This window comes from Corythoichthys intestinalis, chromosome 7, assembly GCF_030265065.1.
Source record: "Corythoichthys intestinalis isolate RoL2023-P3 chromosome 7, ASM3026506v1, whole genome shotgun sequence".
Lineage (NCBI taxonomy): Eukaryota > Metazoa > Chordata > Actinopteri > Syngnathiformes > Syngnathidae > Corythoichthys > Corythoichthys intestinalis.
In genome coordinates, this window is record NC_080401.1 from 57,678,363 (window position 1) to 57,695,779 (window position 17,417).

Genomic DNA, 17,417 nt, shown 5'->3' on the forward strand with positions numbered 1-17,417 from the left:
CGTACTGGGAGGGAAGCCAAAGCCAATTGAAATGGATGCGACGTCTATTGCCATCAGTGGCATTTTATGTGATCATTCACTGCCAACCCTCCCAGTTACATCGGGTTTGACATCTATCGCCTTCTTGTCCCACAATTGTTGTCCAATTCACATCATTTATACATCCGAAAATTCAGTACGCCATGGGGCACATTCAGTTTTTGCGAAAAACGTACAGTTAGGTAAAAATTTGCCAAAAATATACCCAGTCATTTGTGATAGGCAAAATTTCCCATTCATTTCCAATGGCTCTATTGGCCATTCATTTCAACAGTACAAAAACTTTCGTTCACTCCTATTGATTTCCAACCCATGTGGCTCAAAATCAATAGGACATGACCCTGAAAACCCAGAAAATTAACAGGAATTGACCCCCAAATCAATGGAAGTGACCCGATACCTACAGGAACTGACCATGAAATGTCCCCAAATCAACAGAACGTGACCAGATATGAACAGGAAGTGACCCTAAAATACCCTCAAATCAACAGGACGTGACCCGATATGAACAGGAAGTGACCCTAAAATATCCTCAAATCAACAGGAAGTTACCCGATATAAACACGAAGTGACCATTAAATGCCTCAATTAACAGAAAGTGACCCTGAAATGTCCCAAAATCAACAGGAAATAACCAATTATGAACAGGAAGAGACCCTGAAATGGCCCCAAATCAACAGGAAATGACCCGATATGAACAGGAAGTGGCCCTGGAACTGGAATGCCTCCAAATCAACAGGAAGTGACCATGAATTGCCTGAAAATCAACAGGATGTGAACCAATATGTACAGAAAGTGAACACAAAATTGCCCCAAATCAACAAGAATTGACTCAGAAATTCCTCCATATCAACAGGAAGTTACCCGATAACCACTGGAAGTCCAAGATGCCACAAAATCTACTGGAAGTGACCCGATATACCAACAATCACAACAAAGCGACCATAGCAATTCTTGTTACAGATGGTAGCTTTGAATTTCATGCAAAGTTAGCATGAAAAAGTGATAATAACGAAATTAACTACAACAAGAAGAGGATTTGGACAATTTTTACATTTCATGTCCATTCACTTTTTATCCATCGCAGCCTTAAATTTCACTCCCTTAGAGCAGGACCATACAGAATATGTCTTAAGTAAAAACTGGACATCTTAAAACCGCTTCAATGCTACACTGTGGTTTATCTGACCCAGTAATTAAAGTTTTGAGAGCAATTGACATCCCGATCAACAAGCCCAAATTATCAAGTGGGTCATCGCTATTCAAACCATCGCGCCATTGTATAATCACCACATAATAGCCAGTTTCCAAATCAGGCTCAACAGGCCTTTCCAAATTCCACCCCCCACTAAAAAAAGGGAAAGCGCTGCCATTCGAGATTATGAAGCATTACTGTAATTACGCAAACAAGCTTGTCATTGAGTCTAATGTCCTACAAATGTCCGCCATGCGTGTTGAGCTAGCGCTGGCAACACATCAGAGCCGCTGAGTGAAAATGTTCCCTTCGCGGGGGGCAGACGTCCAATGAACCAGATGAAATAAATAACTACTTTGCTGCCATCGACGATGATAGAACGCACGGATTGGACTTCAATAGCTGTCAATGGCAGCCAATGAGTTCAATCGAAATGGAATCTGACGTCACTTAATAGAATTCTTGTTCTCATTTGTTAAGATAATTGTGCTCAGACAAGTATAGAAAGTTGGTTTAATCTGGGAAACGGATTGTTTTGGTCGAGGATGTCGTCATGGTTACGGGCCTGGAAAATGCTATAAGTGTAAAAATCGCATTGTTTCAGTACCATTGACGGCAATAGATGTCCGATACATACTCATTTGGAAGGTGTATTGTCTTTTTAGTAGGATTTAGAAGAGGAAAGAGAGACAGATAAGACAACAACAAGAAATACATTCAATGCCTACACTAACTATGAATATAGTAGCGCTATCATTAGCAATTGTATTTCTGGTTGACACCATGTGGGGGGACCTGATGACCGAGAACAAAAAGGAGGGGGGAAAGTCAGAAAAAGATGGGATTTGGAGGAGTGGAGCGTACACGAATTGGTAATGTGAGTTGTAGAACCCGGTCTTGTGTAAGTCCATTGTAAGTGTGGGTATGCTGACATCCTATTCTATGCTGCCTGATCGCTGGCAGCAACAATTTCTCTACTTGAGTGTGTTTAATTGCACTCAGTAATGCGTGAATCCCATCAGATGTGTGATAGTCCTGCAGGCAAATGGAAAAGCTGCGCACGGGGCGCCCCAGCCAATAAGGGGTGGGTGAGATGGCGCAGCCTGTCCCCCCTCCCGCAGCTCCAGCGAGGGGGCCGCAGTCATCCCCCCGGCACTTAGGATGGTCTCCCGGACCATTAACCGGCCTGGAGGGAAGGAATAAAGGGACGTGCCGCCGCCCTCCATGCCTGCCCCCACCACCACCCACCCCACGAGCCACCACCGCCACCCCCTAACCGATACTGCACACCACGGGACCCACACAGCCCACTAGACCCGGGGCGGGACAGGGTACCCTCCCGGAGTGGGGGACACCCCAAGAACTCACTGGCGCCCAACATGCAACCCGCGCCGTAGCCCAAGGCGGATGCCTAGGGCCGAAAAGAGGGGGAAAGCTCATTCATTCATTCATAGCTGAAGCGACGGGGCTGCCGGCGTGGACGCCAGCGACTCGCCGGTAGTCCACTCGCTTACTGGGCAGGCTAGTGTCTGGCCACTCGCCGGCCACTCCCGTACCGGCGCGTCGCGACACTGCGGTTGGACCCCGATTGCCAACCGTCACGTCAGGGCAGCGGCAGGGCAGTTCCCCGTGATCCCCGTGACAGGGCACCGTAAGGCAAGGCAAGGCAAGGCAAATTTATTTATATAGCACAATTCAACACGAGGCAATTCAAAGTGCTTTACATCACATGAAGATCATAAAAATCACATTTAAATCAATACAACGTAAAAACCAAGACGAAAGATCGCACTTAATCACAGAATAAAAATAAATAAATACAAATAAAAAAAATAATAATAATAAAACAAAAACTACTACTCCTAATAATAATTGAAATCAGCAATGGAGATAAGCACAAGAGGAATAGAAAGCAGGTACATTTGAAATATATAAACAGTTATGGATATGCAGTGCTAAACAAAAGCGTTTTTAGCCCTGATTTAAAAGAGCTAACAGTTTGAGCATACTTCAGAGGTTCGCGTAACTTGTTCCAGAGGTGAGGAGCATAACTAAATGCTGCCTCACCCTGCTTGGTTCTTGTTCTTGGAACATGCAGAAGACCGGTTCCAGACGACCTTAGGGGTCTAGATGTCTCATAGGAATCTAACAAGTCAAGCATGTATTTTGGTCCAAGGCCATTAAGTGTTTTGTAGACGAGCAGTAGTATTTTATAGTCTATCCTTTGCCTCAGTGGAAGCCAGCGTAGCGATTTCAAAACCGGTGTAATGTGGTCCAGCTTCCTTGTATTTGTGAGGACTCTGGCTGCAGCATTCTGTACTAGCTGCAGCTTCCTGACTGATTTTTTATCAAGACCTGTAAATATACCGTTGCAATAGTCCAATCTGCTGAAAATGAATGCATGCATAAGTTTTTCCATGTCTTGTTGTGTCAGAAGCCCCTTAATTCTGGTTATATTTTTTAGATGGCTATCAAATTTTAGGTCTGAGTCAATAATTACGCCCAGGTTTCTGACTTGATTTGAAGCAGTGAGTGACATTGTGCTAAGTTGGCTGCTTATCTTTGACCTTTCCTTTTTTGGCCCAAAAATGATCACCTCTGTCTTCTCCACATTTAACTGGAGAAAATTCTGGCACATCCATTCATTGATTTGATGAATGCATTTACTCGGAGTAAATGCATTACTCCCGCATCGCGGGCACTAACCGATGTCACACCCCCGTAGCGGTGCCCTATTTTCGGCTTGGAGTCCATCAGAGTCCGATGGCTGGATGGAGTCGTGGTGGCCATTGTTCTTACTTCCTGCTTTTATGCCATTGGCGTAGTCACCTGCCACTCAAACAAGTCGGAAGTAGCGTTGAAGTTGGCTCTTTGTGTCAAAATGATTAAATCGAAGAAAAAAAAACGCCTTCAAAAGTTTTTCCACTTAAAAAAAAAAAAAGTTTAAAACTTTTTGCTTTTCAAAAAAAGTGACAAGTTAATAACAAATATATATATTTCAAATTTAAAAAATATTTTCAAAAAAATATATTTTTGCAAAAGTTTTTTTTTCTTTGATTAAAAATAGTTTTTTTTATTGAAGCAACTTTTATTGGGATTGAATGATTTAGACACAAATGTCCTACCCATAATATGGCTCAAACACAAAAAGGATTGCCTCGATCAAAGAAAACAGTTTCAATGAAAAATGAAGTGTTCAAATACGAATTTCTGAGTCTCAAATATTTTTTCACTCTATTTATAGGTAAAACGGCGCCATTATAGATTGAACGCGACAATGCGTGAGTGGGTCGTGCAGCGCATGCGTTAATCGCATTATATATTTTAACGTGATTAATTTAAAAACATTAATTACCGCCGTTTACGTGATAAATTTGATAGCCCTACTTTAAGCCAAAACTAACGACTCTGGATGAATGTAAGACATTTTGTCTGTAACGATAAATACAATTAGAAAACGATCTAATTAAAATATATATATATATTAAAAAAAGGCATGTCCGATATTTTTTTGCCGATTCCGATATTTTAAAAATGACGTGATCGGACCCGATCGATCGGCATCCGATCACGACATCTTTAGTATATACTATTAGCGAATGAGGCTAGCGGCCGCCTCGCGTAACAGGAGCTTTTCTGGCGAAAATTCTTGACAATAAATGCTTAAATCCCCGAATTCTTCATAGACATGGACGGAAAACAGTCTCAATTCTTGGTTAAAAGTGGTGATGCTAGTCAGTTACGAAAATTAGCTGCCTCCATGTGTAAACAAAGAAGATAATTCCTGCGAATAAATACAACACAGCAACACATTGGCAGGAGGAGGCAGGGCTAAAACTATGATTTATAATATTTGTAGGACCAAAAATTAAGTTCAAATGTTTAAATCATAAGCCATGAACTGAACTCGAGTCTTAACTACTTCTAGGGAGTGTCAATGTTGTGTCCTACTATATCAATAGTCTTAATTCCAGTTCCAGTCTTTCTTCTCCTGTCTGAGAACAACCTGACCTTGTCGGGATGACGGCTACGGGAACAACTCGCGCCTTTTCACCGAGATAAAGCCACGTTTGCCCGACAAACACGCGGACCAAAATTTCCACCTATAGAAGTAGGGGACAGATTTACAGGCAGTCAGGGTCACGGGTCGTCGGGCTGGATGCTTTCTTGGAGTGCTCTTTTCTCCCGTTCCTCCTTTCTTTCTTTGCGGCGTCCCCTCGGCTCCCACCCCTCCCCCAGCATTCCTCGCTTTTGTTTATTCTACATAAATACAATCCGACCGAGCTTTACATTCTCTCACAAACACACACGTACAAAGGAAGCTGTTGACAAAGATGGAGACCACACTCAGCGTGGCGACACCTGAAGACAACCAATGAATCACTAAAGTCACCAGTGATTTTTTTTTTTTTTTTTGGCATGGCATTTCCACCAAAAGTTTCCGGAACTTTCAAGTTTTAATTCTGAGGTCAAAAGGTGAGGTGACATAAGGATTCAGGCTATTTCACACAGATACACAAAGTACACCAAAGCAGAAGATCCGAGAGAGCTTTTGACACGAAACTTGGTGACCATCTAAAGTTCATGAAACTTCTGAGAATAAAAAAGGTCCCAATCAGATCTGTTCAGTATTCCGAACAGTGTTCCATCTCCAAAACTTCAAATATCCAAGTCTCGAAAGAATTAGCCCACTAGCAAGATTTTCAGTTCAGCAAATGACAATGCCCAACCTCATGTGATTAGCGAATGCAAACAGTTCCTGGAGGAAGAGGGAATTCATATCATTGACTGGACCCCACGTTTACCTGACCTAAACCTTATAGAACACCTCTGGGACATGATGTTTAGTTAGATGTTACTGTAGTGTTCCCATTATTTTTTGAGCAGTGTATACACATATAGGTACATATGAAGATGCTGAAGTTCTCTTTGGAGTAACCAGGATGGATAGGATCAGGAATGAGCATATCAGAGTGACAGTGCATGTTAGAGGGTTTGGAGACCAGACTGAGATGGTTTGGCCATGTCCCGCGGAGAGATAATGAGTATAGTGGCAAAAGGATGCTGAATTTCCGTATGCCTGGCAGGAGGTCTAGAAGACCACCAAAGAGAAGGTTTATGGATGTAGTTAAAGAGGACATGAAGGAAGTTGATGTGAGAGCAGAAGATACAGTACCCTCCATAATTATTGTCACCCCTGAAAAAGATGTGTTTTTTAGCTTCTAATATTTTTTTAATTCAAATAATATGGGACCTTAATGGAAAAAAAGAGAAAAATCCAACCTTCAATACAAGTGCATTCATTCAGTGGGGGAAAAAATCCCACATAAAGAAAAAATTATTTGACATCAAATAATGTGTGTCACAATTATTAGCACCCCTGGTGTTAATACTTTGTTAAACCCCATTTTGCCAACAAAACAAGGTCTGGGGACTGAGATGGCCATGGGAGGTGCTTGATTTTGTGTCTGGTGAAACATTTCTGTGTAGATTTGACCATATGTTTAGGGTCATTGTCTTGCTGAAAGACCCAGTGACGACCCATCTTCAGCTTTCGGGCAGAGGGCAACAGATTTTGATTTAAAATGTCCTGGTATTTCAAAGCATTCATGATGCCATGCACCCTAACAAGGTTCCCAGGGCCTTTGGAAGCGAAACAGCCCCACAGCATCAAAAATCAAATTTATTTATCTAGCCCTTTACAAAACCTGAAAGGTCCCCAAAGTGCTTTAGAACAAGGACAAACATGGCACATAGTAAATAAAAGGCAGGAAAGTATTATACAATGACATTAGGAAGAAAAAAAGAAAAAAGAAACGAAACAACGCGCCACGATTAAAGTCAGACAGCAAATAAAACAATAAAACGGATAAAATCCGAAAACATTAAAAACCCTAACGAAATAAAACCAGGCTAAACTAATCTTGGGGAAAGGTGAGTCTAAAAAGGTGTGTCTTTAAACGAGGTTTAAAAAGGCCCAAATTTGTAGTGGTGCGGATTTCAGGGGGAAGACTATTCCATAACTTGGGTGCAGCAAACGCAAAAGATCGGTCTCCCCACTTGCATACTTCACAGTGGGTATGAGGTGCTTTTCAGCATGCGCATCTTTTGTGGCAACAAACACTCTAAGTGGGTCTGGCGTGGCAAGAAAGATGCGCATGCTGAAAAGCACCTCATACCCACTGTGAAGTATGGGGGTGGGTCAGTGATGCCGTGGGGCTGTTTCGCTTCCAAACGCCCTGGGAACCTTGTTAGGGTGCATGGCATCATGAATGCTTTGAAATACCAGGACATTTTAAATCAAAATCTGTTGCCCGAAAGCTGAAGAGGGGTTTTTTCTTCCTAATGTCATTGTATAATACGTTCCTGCCTTTTATTTACTATGTGCCATGTTTGTCCTTGTTCTAAAGCACTTTGGGGACCTTTCAGGTTTTGTAAAGGGCTATATAAATAAATTTGATTTTTGATGCTGTGGGGCTGTTTTGCTTCCAAAGGCCCTGGGAACCTTGTTAGGGTGCATGGAATCATGAATGCTTTGAAATACCAGGACATTTTAAATCGAAATCTGTTGCCGGAGAGCTGAAGATGTGTCGTCACTGGGTCTTTCAGCAAGACAATGACCCTAAACATATGGCCAAATCTACACAGGAATGGTTCACCAGACACAAGATCAAGCTCCTCCCATGGCCATCTCAGTCCCCAGACCTTTTTTTGTTGGCAAAAGGGGGTTGTACAAAGTATTAACACCAGGGGTGCTAATAATTGTGACACACATTATTTGATGTCAAATATTTTTTTCTTTATGTGGGATTTTTTCCTAACTGAATGAATGCACTTGTATTGAAGGTTGGATTTTTCTCTTTTTTTCCATTAAGGTCCCATATTATTTGAATTTTTTAAAAAAATATTAGAAGCTAAAAAACACATCTTTTTCAGGGGTGCCAATAATTATGGAAGGCACTGTACAGAGGACAGGCTTAGATGGAGACAACTGATTTGTTGTGGCGACCCCTGAAGGCCCATCCGTGAGTCATCACCTTATCGTGGTGGAGGAGTTTGCATGTCCCAATGATCCTAGGAGCTATGTTGTCTGGGGCTTTATGCCCCTGGTAGGGTCACCCATGGCAAACAGGTCCTAGGTGAGGGACCAGACAAAGCATGACTCCACAGACCCCTTATGATAATAAACACAAATGGAGTCAGTTTTCCCTTGCCCGGACGCGGATTACCGGGGCCCCCCGTCTGGAGCAAGGCCTGAAGGTGGGGCTCGAAGGCAAGCGTCTGGAGGCCAGGCCTGTTCCCATGAGGCCCGGCCGGGCACAACCCCTAAATGCCCAATATGGAAACATGGGTCCCCCTTCCCATGGGCTCACCACCTGTGGGAGGGGACAAAGGGGTCGGTTGCATAGGGAGCTGGGCGGCAGCCAAAGACGGGGGCCTTGGCGGTCCAACCTCCAGCTACAGAACCTAACTCCAGAAGTGTTCCAGGCATGTTGAAGTGGCTGGGGAGAGGGAAGTCTGGGGTTCCCTACTAAAGCTGCTGCCCACGTGGCCCGCCGATGGATGGATGGATGGGTGGGTGGGTGGATGGATGGATGGATGGATGGATGGATGGATGGATGGATGGATGGATGGATGGATGGATGGATGGATGGATGGATGGATGGATGGATGGATGGATGGATGGATGGATGGATCCAATGTGAGAAATTCCAAAAGGTTCAGATGCTTTTTCATACCACTGTATATATATCCCCCAAAAAATAACAGTATTGGGACAGTATCGCCATCATCCGATATTACACAGTGTGGTGTCGTAATCAGAATCTATCGGTGCAACGCAATTTTCAACCCTGTACGCATGGAAATGAAATGGATCAAAACGGAAAAAAATATAATACTGACCTTAAACTGAAAAACTATCCCACAGGCAGGACCTCCCATTATTTCTGGGAAAACTACCCCACACAACTACATACATTTGTTATTCAAGTCATTTCCTTGTTCAGATGACATCCAAAAACCAAACAAATAGAACAAGTGGAAAAGTTGGGGCATTGGTAGGACAAAGTAGCATGACTTATGCATGCTGTTTTCACTGTATGTCATTTGCATAATTCCGTCCACTGACAGGAATAAACCGACATCATTTGTTCCAACCTTGCAGGGGAGACCACTGCGGCGAATAAAGAAGGGGGAAGAGAGTTGGGAAGCCAAGCAAGCGCGCTCGCGTGTGGTCGTGCCAGGTCTCGGCTGCAGTCAGTTGGTAAGGAGACGCGCAGGAATGCGGCGCTTTCCACTTTAAGGCCGTTTAATGAACATCCAAGCGCTCCATTTTGTCCGCTAGCCGTGTGTGGAACGCAATTCCAGATCATGTTTGTAGAGGAAAATCAACATAAAAATGTACTCGTGGTGAATGTGTCAAACTGCTGGATGACCTTTGGTTAGCGGCTGCTTTTTGAACACATTTTTGGTCATAAAAAAGGGCTGATTTAAGCAAGATTTAGGGAGTGAAGACACCAGGGAGCTGTTTTGGATTTTTCACCTTTGCAGCTTATTCTGAACATATTTTTCTGGTGCGAGTTTACCGTTTAGTCTTCTAGTTTTTTTGTTTATTCAGTCAAGCCACATCCCTGAACCCTTTCATGGACAGTGGACATCGATTTAAAATTTATCATTAGCTTAACTCATTCGCTACCAGATCAGGTTAAAGAGTATGTGTTGTGGTAGTTAGCAAAAAATAGGAAATTATACTGACAATACCTATTGATGGCAATAGGTATTTACATACATGTATGAATCTATGCAATAGACACGAAAGGGTTAAAGCGCAGAGCAGCCAATCAGAGTGAAATGACTAACCTGTGTGACTGCGGATGTGGACCCTCAGCGTTCCGTTGCTAGCGAACTTTTGTCCACAGTACGGGCAGATCTTCTCCTTTTCACCTGTGTGTGTCTGGAAGAAAAAAAGTTTTTTTTAATTAGCACTGGGCTAGCATCACTCACTGACAGCCTCTCCTAGTCCAAATGGATTAGACTTCTATCGCCGTCAAAGGTAGCCAAGGAGTTAAAAAATAAATAAATAAAAGTTTTTTCACCTGTTTTTCCGAATTATTGACAAATGAATCTGTTATTGCTAAAAACTTTATTTTGAATGACTCGTTTTAAGGTTTATAATTTACATACACGCTAATTTCCACTAGCCTTTCTACGATGTTTCCCATTATATGTTAGCACTGAGCTAGGATGACTTGATGCCAGCCTTTCCTAGTGGGACTTTATCAGCATCAACGACAGCCAAGGTATCAAAAAAAAAAAAAAAAATACACATTTTCTACCATTCATCAGAAAATATTGAAAAATTAATCCGTTATTACTGAAAACTTTAGTTTAAAAACTCATTTTAAGGTTTGTAATTTACATATGTGCTAATTTCCACTGGCACAACTCTGACATTTCCCATTATATGTTAGAATTGGGCTAGCTTCCCTCACTGCCAACATCACCTAGTCTGAATGGATTGGACATCCAGCACCGCCATTAGTAGCCAAGAAGTAATAAAAAAAATTTTTTTTAAAAACATCTCTATCATTTCTGAGAAAATACTGACAAATTAATCAGTTATTACTATAAACTTTAGTTTAAATTACTCGTTTGAAGGTTTAAAATTTACAAATAAGCTAATTTCCACTAGGCTTTTTCTGTTGTTTCCCATTATAAGTTAGCACCAGGCTAGCACAACTCATTGCCAGCCTCTCCTAGTCAGAATGGTTTAGACTTCTATCGCAGTCAATGGCAGCCAAGAGTTAAAAAAAAAAGTTTTCTACCATTCATCAGAAAACGTTGACAAATTAATCAGTTATTACAATAAACTTTAGATTGAATTCCTCATTTTAAGGTTTAGAATTTACATTATGCTCATTTCCACTAGCATTTCTATGACGTTTCCCATTTTTGGTGAGCACCAGATTAGCATAACTCGATCAGAGCCTCTCATAGACCAAATGGTTTAGACTTCTATCGCTGTCAATGGCAGTCAAGAAGGTTAAAAAAAAACTTTTTTCTACCATTCATCAGAAAATGTGGACAAATTAACGAGTTAACTATAAGCTTTAGTTTAAATTACTCGTTTTAATGTTTATAATTTACATATATGCTAATTTACACTAGCATTTCTATGACGTTTTACATTATATGTTAGCACTGGGCTAGCATCACTTGGAAAAAAAAAACAAAAAAAAAACGTTATCTACCATTTAGGAGAAAATATTAACAAATTAATCTGTTATTACAATAAACTTCAGTTTAAATTACATCGAGTGATGCCAGCCTCTTTTAGTCCAAATAGGTTGGACATCTATCGCAGTCAATTGCAGCTATGGAGTTTTAAAAATAAAAATGTGTTTTCTTCCATTCATCTGAAAACGTTGACAAATTAATCAATTATTACTATAACCTTTAGTTTAAAGTATTCGTTTCAAGGTTTAAAATTTACATAAATGCTATTTTCCACTCGCATTTCTGTGAAGTTCTGCATTATATGTTAGCACTGAGCTAGCATCACTCGATGCTAGCCACTCCTAGTCCAAATGGCTTAGACTTCTATCGCCGTCAATGGCTGCAAAGAGTTTAAAAAAAATTGTTTAAATTCTACCACTCATCAGAAAACGTTGAAAATTTATCAGTTATTACGATAATCTTTAGTTTAAATTACTCGTTTTAATGTTTAGAATTTACATATATGCTAATGATATTTCCCATTATACGTTAGCACTGGGCTAGCATAACTCGTTGCCAGCTTCTTCTAGTTCAAATAGACTGGACTTTTATCGCTGTCAATGGCAGCCAAGGAGTTTATTAAAAAAAAAAAAAAACTTTTCTACCATTCATCAGAAAATGTTGACAAATTAATCTATAAAGTTGTGTATAAATTACTCTTTTTAAGGTTTATAATTACTGTAACATCAATGCTAATTTTCACTAGCTTTTCTATTACGTTTCACATCACGTGATCGCTGCCATCCCTCCGAGTCCAAGTTGGGTTGAACGTCGATCGCTGTTTCGATTGCTGCCAGCACCACCAAAGTCCAAATTGGTATTTGACAACAATGGCTGTCAATGGCAGCCTTGCGCAAGCTAAATGTTAGCACACTTTGGTTTCATTATTGGTTAGAAATGACTGCCAAGCACTTGGCAGCGTCCTCCGACACTCGGCTTATTGATTTGAATTGTTTCTGCTGCAAATATCCACTGACGTTTTAAACTAGCTCCAGATCGCCATTTTTCATTTGTACAAAGTCATTTGTCAGTCCAAACAATGATTGAAAGCCGGCGGCGATCCAAAAGCAGCGAGCTGTTTCGCTTCACTCTTCGCCGCTATTACTTGTGATTTGCGTCACGCCGGGCAAAATCGAGTGAACGTGGCGTTGAGGAATATTAGACCTGATTTGGACACTAAGCTTGGCAGCATTTGAAAGGCGTATTTTGAAACACTGTTTTTTTTTTTTTAATCCACATTAGAGGATAAAATATGTATATTAGGGATGTGAGAATATATCGAAACCAACAGGTTGCTACCAAAATTTTCCATTAGAAAAGTGTTTACGCGCACTGGCTGTCATTGATTTTCCGAGCATAAGTGAAAATGGCGTCGCTAAACATTTGGCATTATTTTGCTTAGGGCAAAGTTTATGAACAGCAGGTTGTCGTCTGTCCAGACCACTTTGATCCCGATCCGCGATCCGCAGCTAGTGCGCTCCACGGTCCCCGCTGTTTGTAGACGACCCCCCGAGTGGCGTCCGCTCGCTGCTGACGCTTTCAATCTAGAGGCTAACGCGCGGTCGTCGGCCGCTAATCAGCGTCCGCATCAGTTTTGGGCTGGGGCCACCCCGCGGAGCTAATGGACGAGCTGCCATTTTGAATCTGGAGTCAAGAGAAAGATCCCCGGGCTTTTGTTTGGGCCTCCTTGGGTCCAGATGGATGTTTTTGGCAGGTTTTGACAGACGTCAAACACTGCTATATTTCCGCTTAATAGCTTGCATGGTCACGTCAAACAGTACAAGGGAGGAAAACAGTTTGGGTAAAGGTTCCCACGTAGCTCTCTATTTACAGTTATTCAGAAGTCAAAAAATACAATGTAAAAAAATTAGGGCTGTCATAATTATCGCGTTAACGGGCGGTAATTAATTTTTTAAATTAATCACGTTAAAATATTTGAGGCATTTAACGCACATGCCCCGCTCAAACAGCTAAAATGACAGCACAGTGTCATGTCCACTTGTTACTTGTGTTTTTTGGTGTTTTGTTGCCCTCTGCTGGCGTTGGGTGCGACTGATTTTATGGGTTTCAGCCCCATGAGCATTGTGTAATTATTGTCATCAACAATGGCAAGCTACTAGTTTATTTTTCGATTGAACATTTTATAAATTTTATTAAAACAAAAACATTAAGAGGGGTTTTAATATAAAATTTCTATAACTTGTATTAACATTTATCTTTTAAGAACTACAAGTCTTTCTATCCATGGATCGCTTTAAGAGAATGTTAAAAATGTTAACGCCATCTTGTGGATTTATTGTTATAATAAACAAATACAATACTTACTGTATGTACAGTATGTTGAATGTATAAATCCGTCTTGTGTCTTATCTTTCCATTCAACAATAATTTACAGAAAAATATGGCATATTTTATAGATGGTTTTAATTGTGATTAATTACGATTAATTAATTTTTAAGCTGTGATTAACTCGATTAAAAATTTTAATCGTTTGACCGCCAACTTGGAATTTCAAGTCAACCTGATTTCTTTACATTTATGCAAGTTATTGCTGAAAACCTTAAATTAATTAATTGAAACTGGAAGATGCTCGCAGTGAATGATGCCATCCCAGTGCTAACATATTATGTGAAACGTCAAAGAAAGGCTAATGGAAATTAGCATAGATGTTACAGTCATTATAAATAGGGTTGTTCCGATCATGTTTTTTTGCTCCCGATTCAATTCCAATCATTCCCGATCATTTTTCACGATCATATACATTTTGGCAATGCATTAAGAAAAAAATGAATAAACCTCGGACGAATATATACATTCAACATACAGTACATAAGTACTGTATTTGTTTATTATGACAATAAATCCTCAAGATGGCATTTACATTATTAACATTCTTTCTGTGAGAGGGATCCACGGATAGAAAGACTTGTAATTCTTAAAGGATAAATGTGACTTTGTATATTGTGACTAAATATTACCATCTAGTGCATTTGTTGAGCTTTCAGTGAATGATACTGTAGCCACTTAACTGTTCTGCCCAAATGCATGATGGGAAGGGCAACCATGACCGTGCGTAGTGGCACCAATTAATATATCTTCTCTGCGTTGGGAAGTAACGTAGGGTGTTAAGGAAGATCAACCACTACCGTTCTTCCCAACATTGCTTCCCACGATATCTCTAATTGTTGAGAGAGGGATTTTACGGCTTTAGCCAATTAAAAAGAGGCTCCAAACACTGCCATAATTCTCTCTACTCATTTTACGCTGCCTGTTAGCTCTATATATACAGTAGGTAAAACGGCGCCATTATAGATTGAACGCGACAATGCGTGAGTGGGTCGTGCAGCGCATGCGTTAATTGCATTAAATATTTTAACGTGATTAATTTTTTAAAAAATGAATTACCGCCGATTTCGCAATAAATTTGATAGCCCTACTTCAAGCCAAAACTAAAGACTCTGGATGAATGTTAGACAGTGTGTCTGTAACGTTAAATACAATTAGAAAACGATTTAATCAAAATAAATATATAAATATTTTTAAAAAGGCATCTCTGATATTTTTTTGCCGATTCCGATACTTTGAAAATGCCGATCGATCGGGACATCTTTAATATTTGACGCATTTAACGCACATGCCCCGCTCAAACAGATTAAAATGACAGCACAGTGTCATGTCTACTTGTTACTTGTGTTTTTTTGGTGTTTTGTCACCCTCTGCTGGCGCTTGGGTGCGACTGATTTTATGGGTTTCACCCCCATGAGCATTGTGTAATTATTGACATCAACAATGGCGAGCTACTAGTTTATTTTTCGATTGAAAATTTTATAAATTTTATTAAAACGAAAACATTAAGAGGGGTTTTAATATAAAATTTCTATAACTTGCACTAACATTTATCTTTTAAGAACTACAAGTCTTTCTATCCATGGACCGCTTTAACAGAATAATAATAATGTTAATGCCATCTTGTGGATTTATTGTTATGATAAACAAATACAGTACTTATTAAGGGTGCACGATAACCATTTTTTGAAACCGACATTAATAACTTCCTACTCCTCAAGGTCGATACCGATACGATAACCGATAATATATATAATTTTTAAGGCTGTCAAACGATTACAATTTTTAATCGAGTTAATTACAGCTTAAAAATTAATTAATCGTAATTAATCGCAATTATTCGCAATTCAAACCATCTATAAAATATGCCATATTTTTCTGTAAATTATATATATATTCTGTAAAATAAATTGTTGGAATGGAAAGATAAGACACAAGATGGATATATACATTCAACATACGGTACATAAGGACTGTATTGTTTATTATAACAATAAATCAACAAGATGGCATTAACATTATTAACATTCTGTTAAAGCGATCCATGGATAGAAAGACTTGTAGTTCTTAAAAGATAAATGTTAGTGCAAGTTATAGAAATTTTATATTAAAACCCCTCTTAATGTTTTCGTTTTAATAAAATTTGTAAAATTTTCAATCAAAAAATAAACTAGTAACCCGCCATTGTTGATGTCAATAATTACTTACACAATGCTCATGGGTGCTGAAACCTATAAAATCAGTCGCACCCAACCGCCAGCAGAGGGCGGCAAAACTCCATAAAACACAATTAACAAGTGGGCATTTCACTCTACTGTCATTTAAATCTGTCTGAGCAGGACATGTGCGTTAATTGCGTCAAATATTTTAACGTGATTAATTTAAAAAATTAATTACCGCCCGTTAACGCGATAATTTTGACAGCCCTAATAATTTTTCAATGTATATTCACCTGAGTTTTTGAACACCTGTAGGTCAAAAATACTAGTGGTTGATTCAGCTTAGATTTGCCTTTGACCGAACCAGAATTTTCATGATAACATGAACATTATTATAATGAAAAAAACAAAGACAGTAACAAAACTTTGCATACTGGAAAAACAGGAGTGGAAACAAACGCACAAATCCCAATCCGACACCGTGCCAAAAATACTATTAATAGGGCCGATAATATATATATATATATATATATATATATATATATATATATATATATATATATATATATTCCTATTATCGGACTGATAATTATCGTGCACTTCTAGTGCTTATGTACAGTATGTTGAATGTATATATCAGTCTTGTGTCTTACCTTTCCATTCCAACAATAATTTACAAAAAAATATGGCATATTTTATAGATGGTTTGAATTGCGATTAATTACGATTAATTAATTTATAAGCTGTGATTAACTCGATTAAAAAATTTTATCGTTTGACAGCCCTAAATAAATCAAAACTTGGAATTTCAAGTCAATCTGATTTCTTTACCTTCATGCAAGTTATTGCTGAAAACCTTAAATGAATTAATTAAAACTGGGAGATGCTCGCAGTGAATGATGCTAGCACAGTGCTAACATATTATGTGAAACGTCAAAGAAAGGCTAATGGAAATTAGCAGATTTTACAGTCATTATAAACCTTAAAAAGAGTAATTTAAACAAATGTTTTTAGTAATAACGGAAACATTTGTCAATATTTTCTGATGAAATATACATTTTTTTTTTTTTTTTTTTTTTTTTTACTCCTTTGCTGCACTTAGAGTGATATAAGTCTAATCTATTTGGACTGGGATACGCTGGAAGCAAGTTTTGCTAGCCCAGTGCTAAAATATGGTGTGAAACGTCATAAAAAGGCTAATAGAAATTAGCCAAGTTGTTAGCTATTACGAACAATAAAACTAGTAATTTAAACTAATGTTTATAGTAAGTTTATAGAAATAGTTTTTAAATTTGTCAATACTTCCTGATGAGTTTTTTTTTTCACTCACTGGCTGCCGTTGACGCCAATAGACGTCCAATCCATTCGGACTGTAAGACGCTGGTAGTGAGTGCTGCTAG

The 17,417-nt window shown here is 39.4% G+C and overlaps 1 protein-coding gene across 1 annotated transcript in view; it reads right to left on the reverse strand.

Moving 5' to 3' along the window:
* prdm5 (PR domain containing 5) overlaps positions 1–17,417 on the reverse strand; it is a 105,200-nt gene that overhangs the window by 44,054 nt on the left and 43,729 nt on the right. The window contains exon 13 of the mRNA XM_057840218.1: positions 10,097–10,190. Coding sequence (XP_057696201.1) covers positions 10,097–10,190 — 94 coding nt within the window. The remainder of the gene's footprint in view (positions 1–10,096; positions 10,191–17,417) is intronic.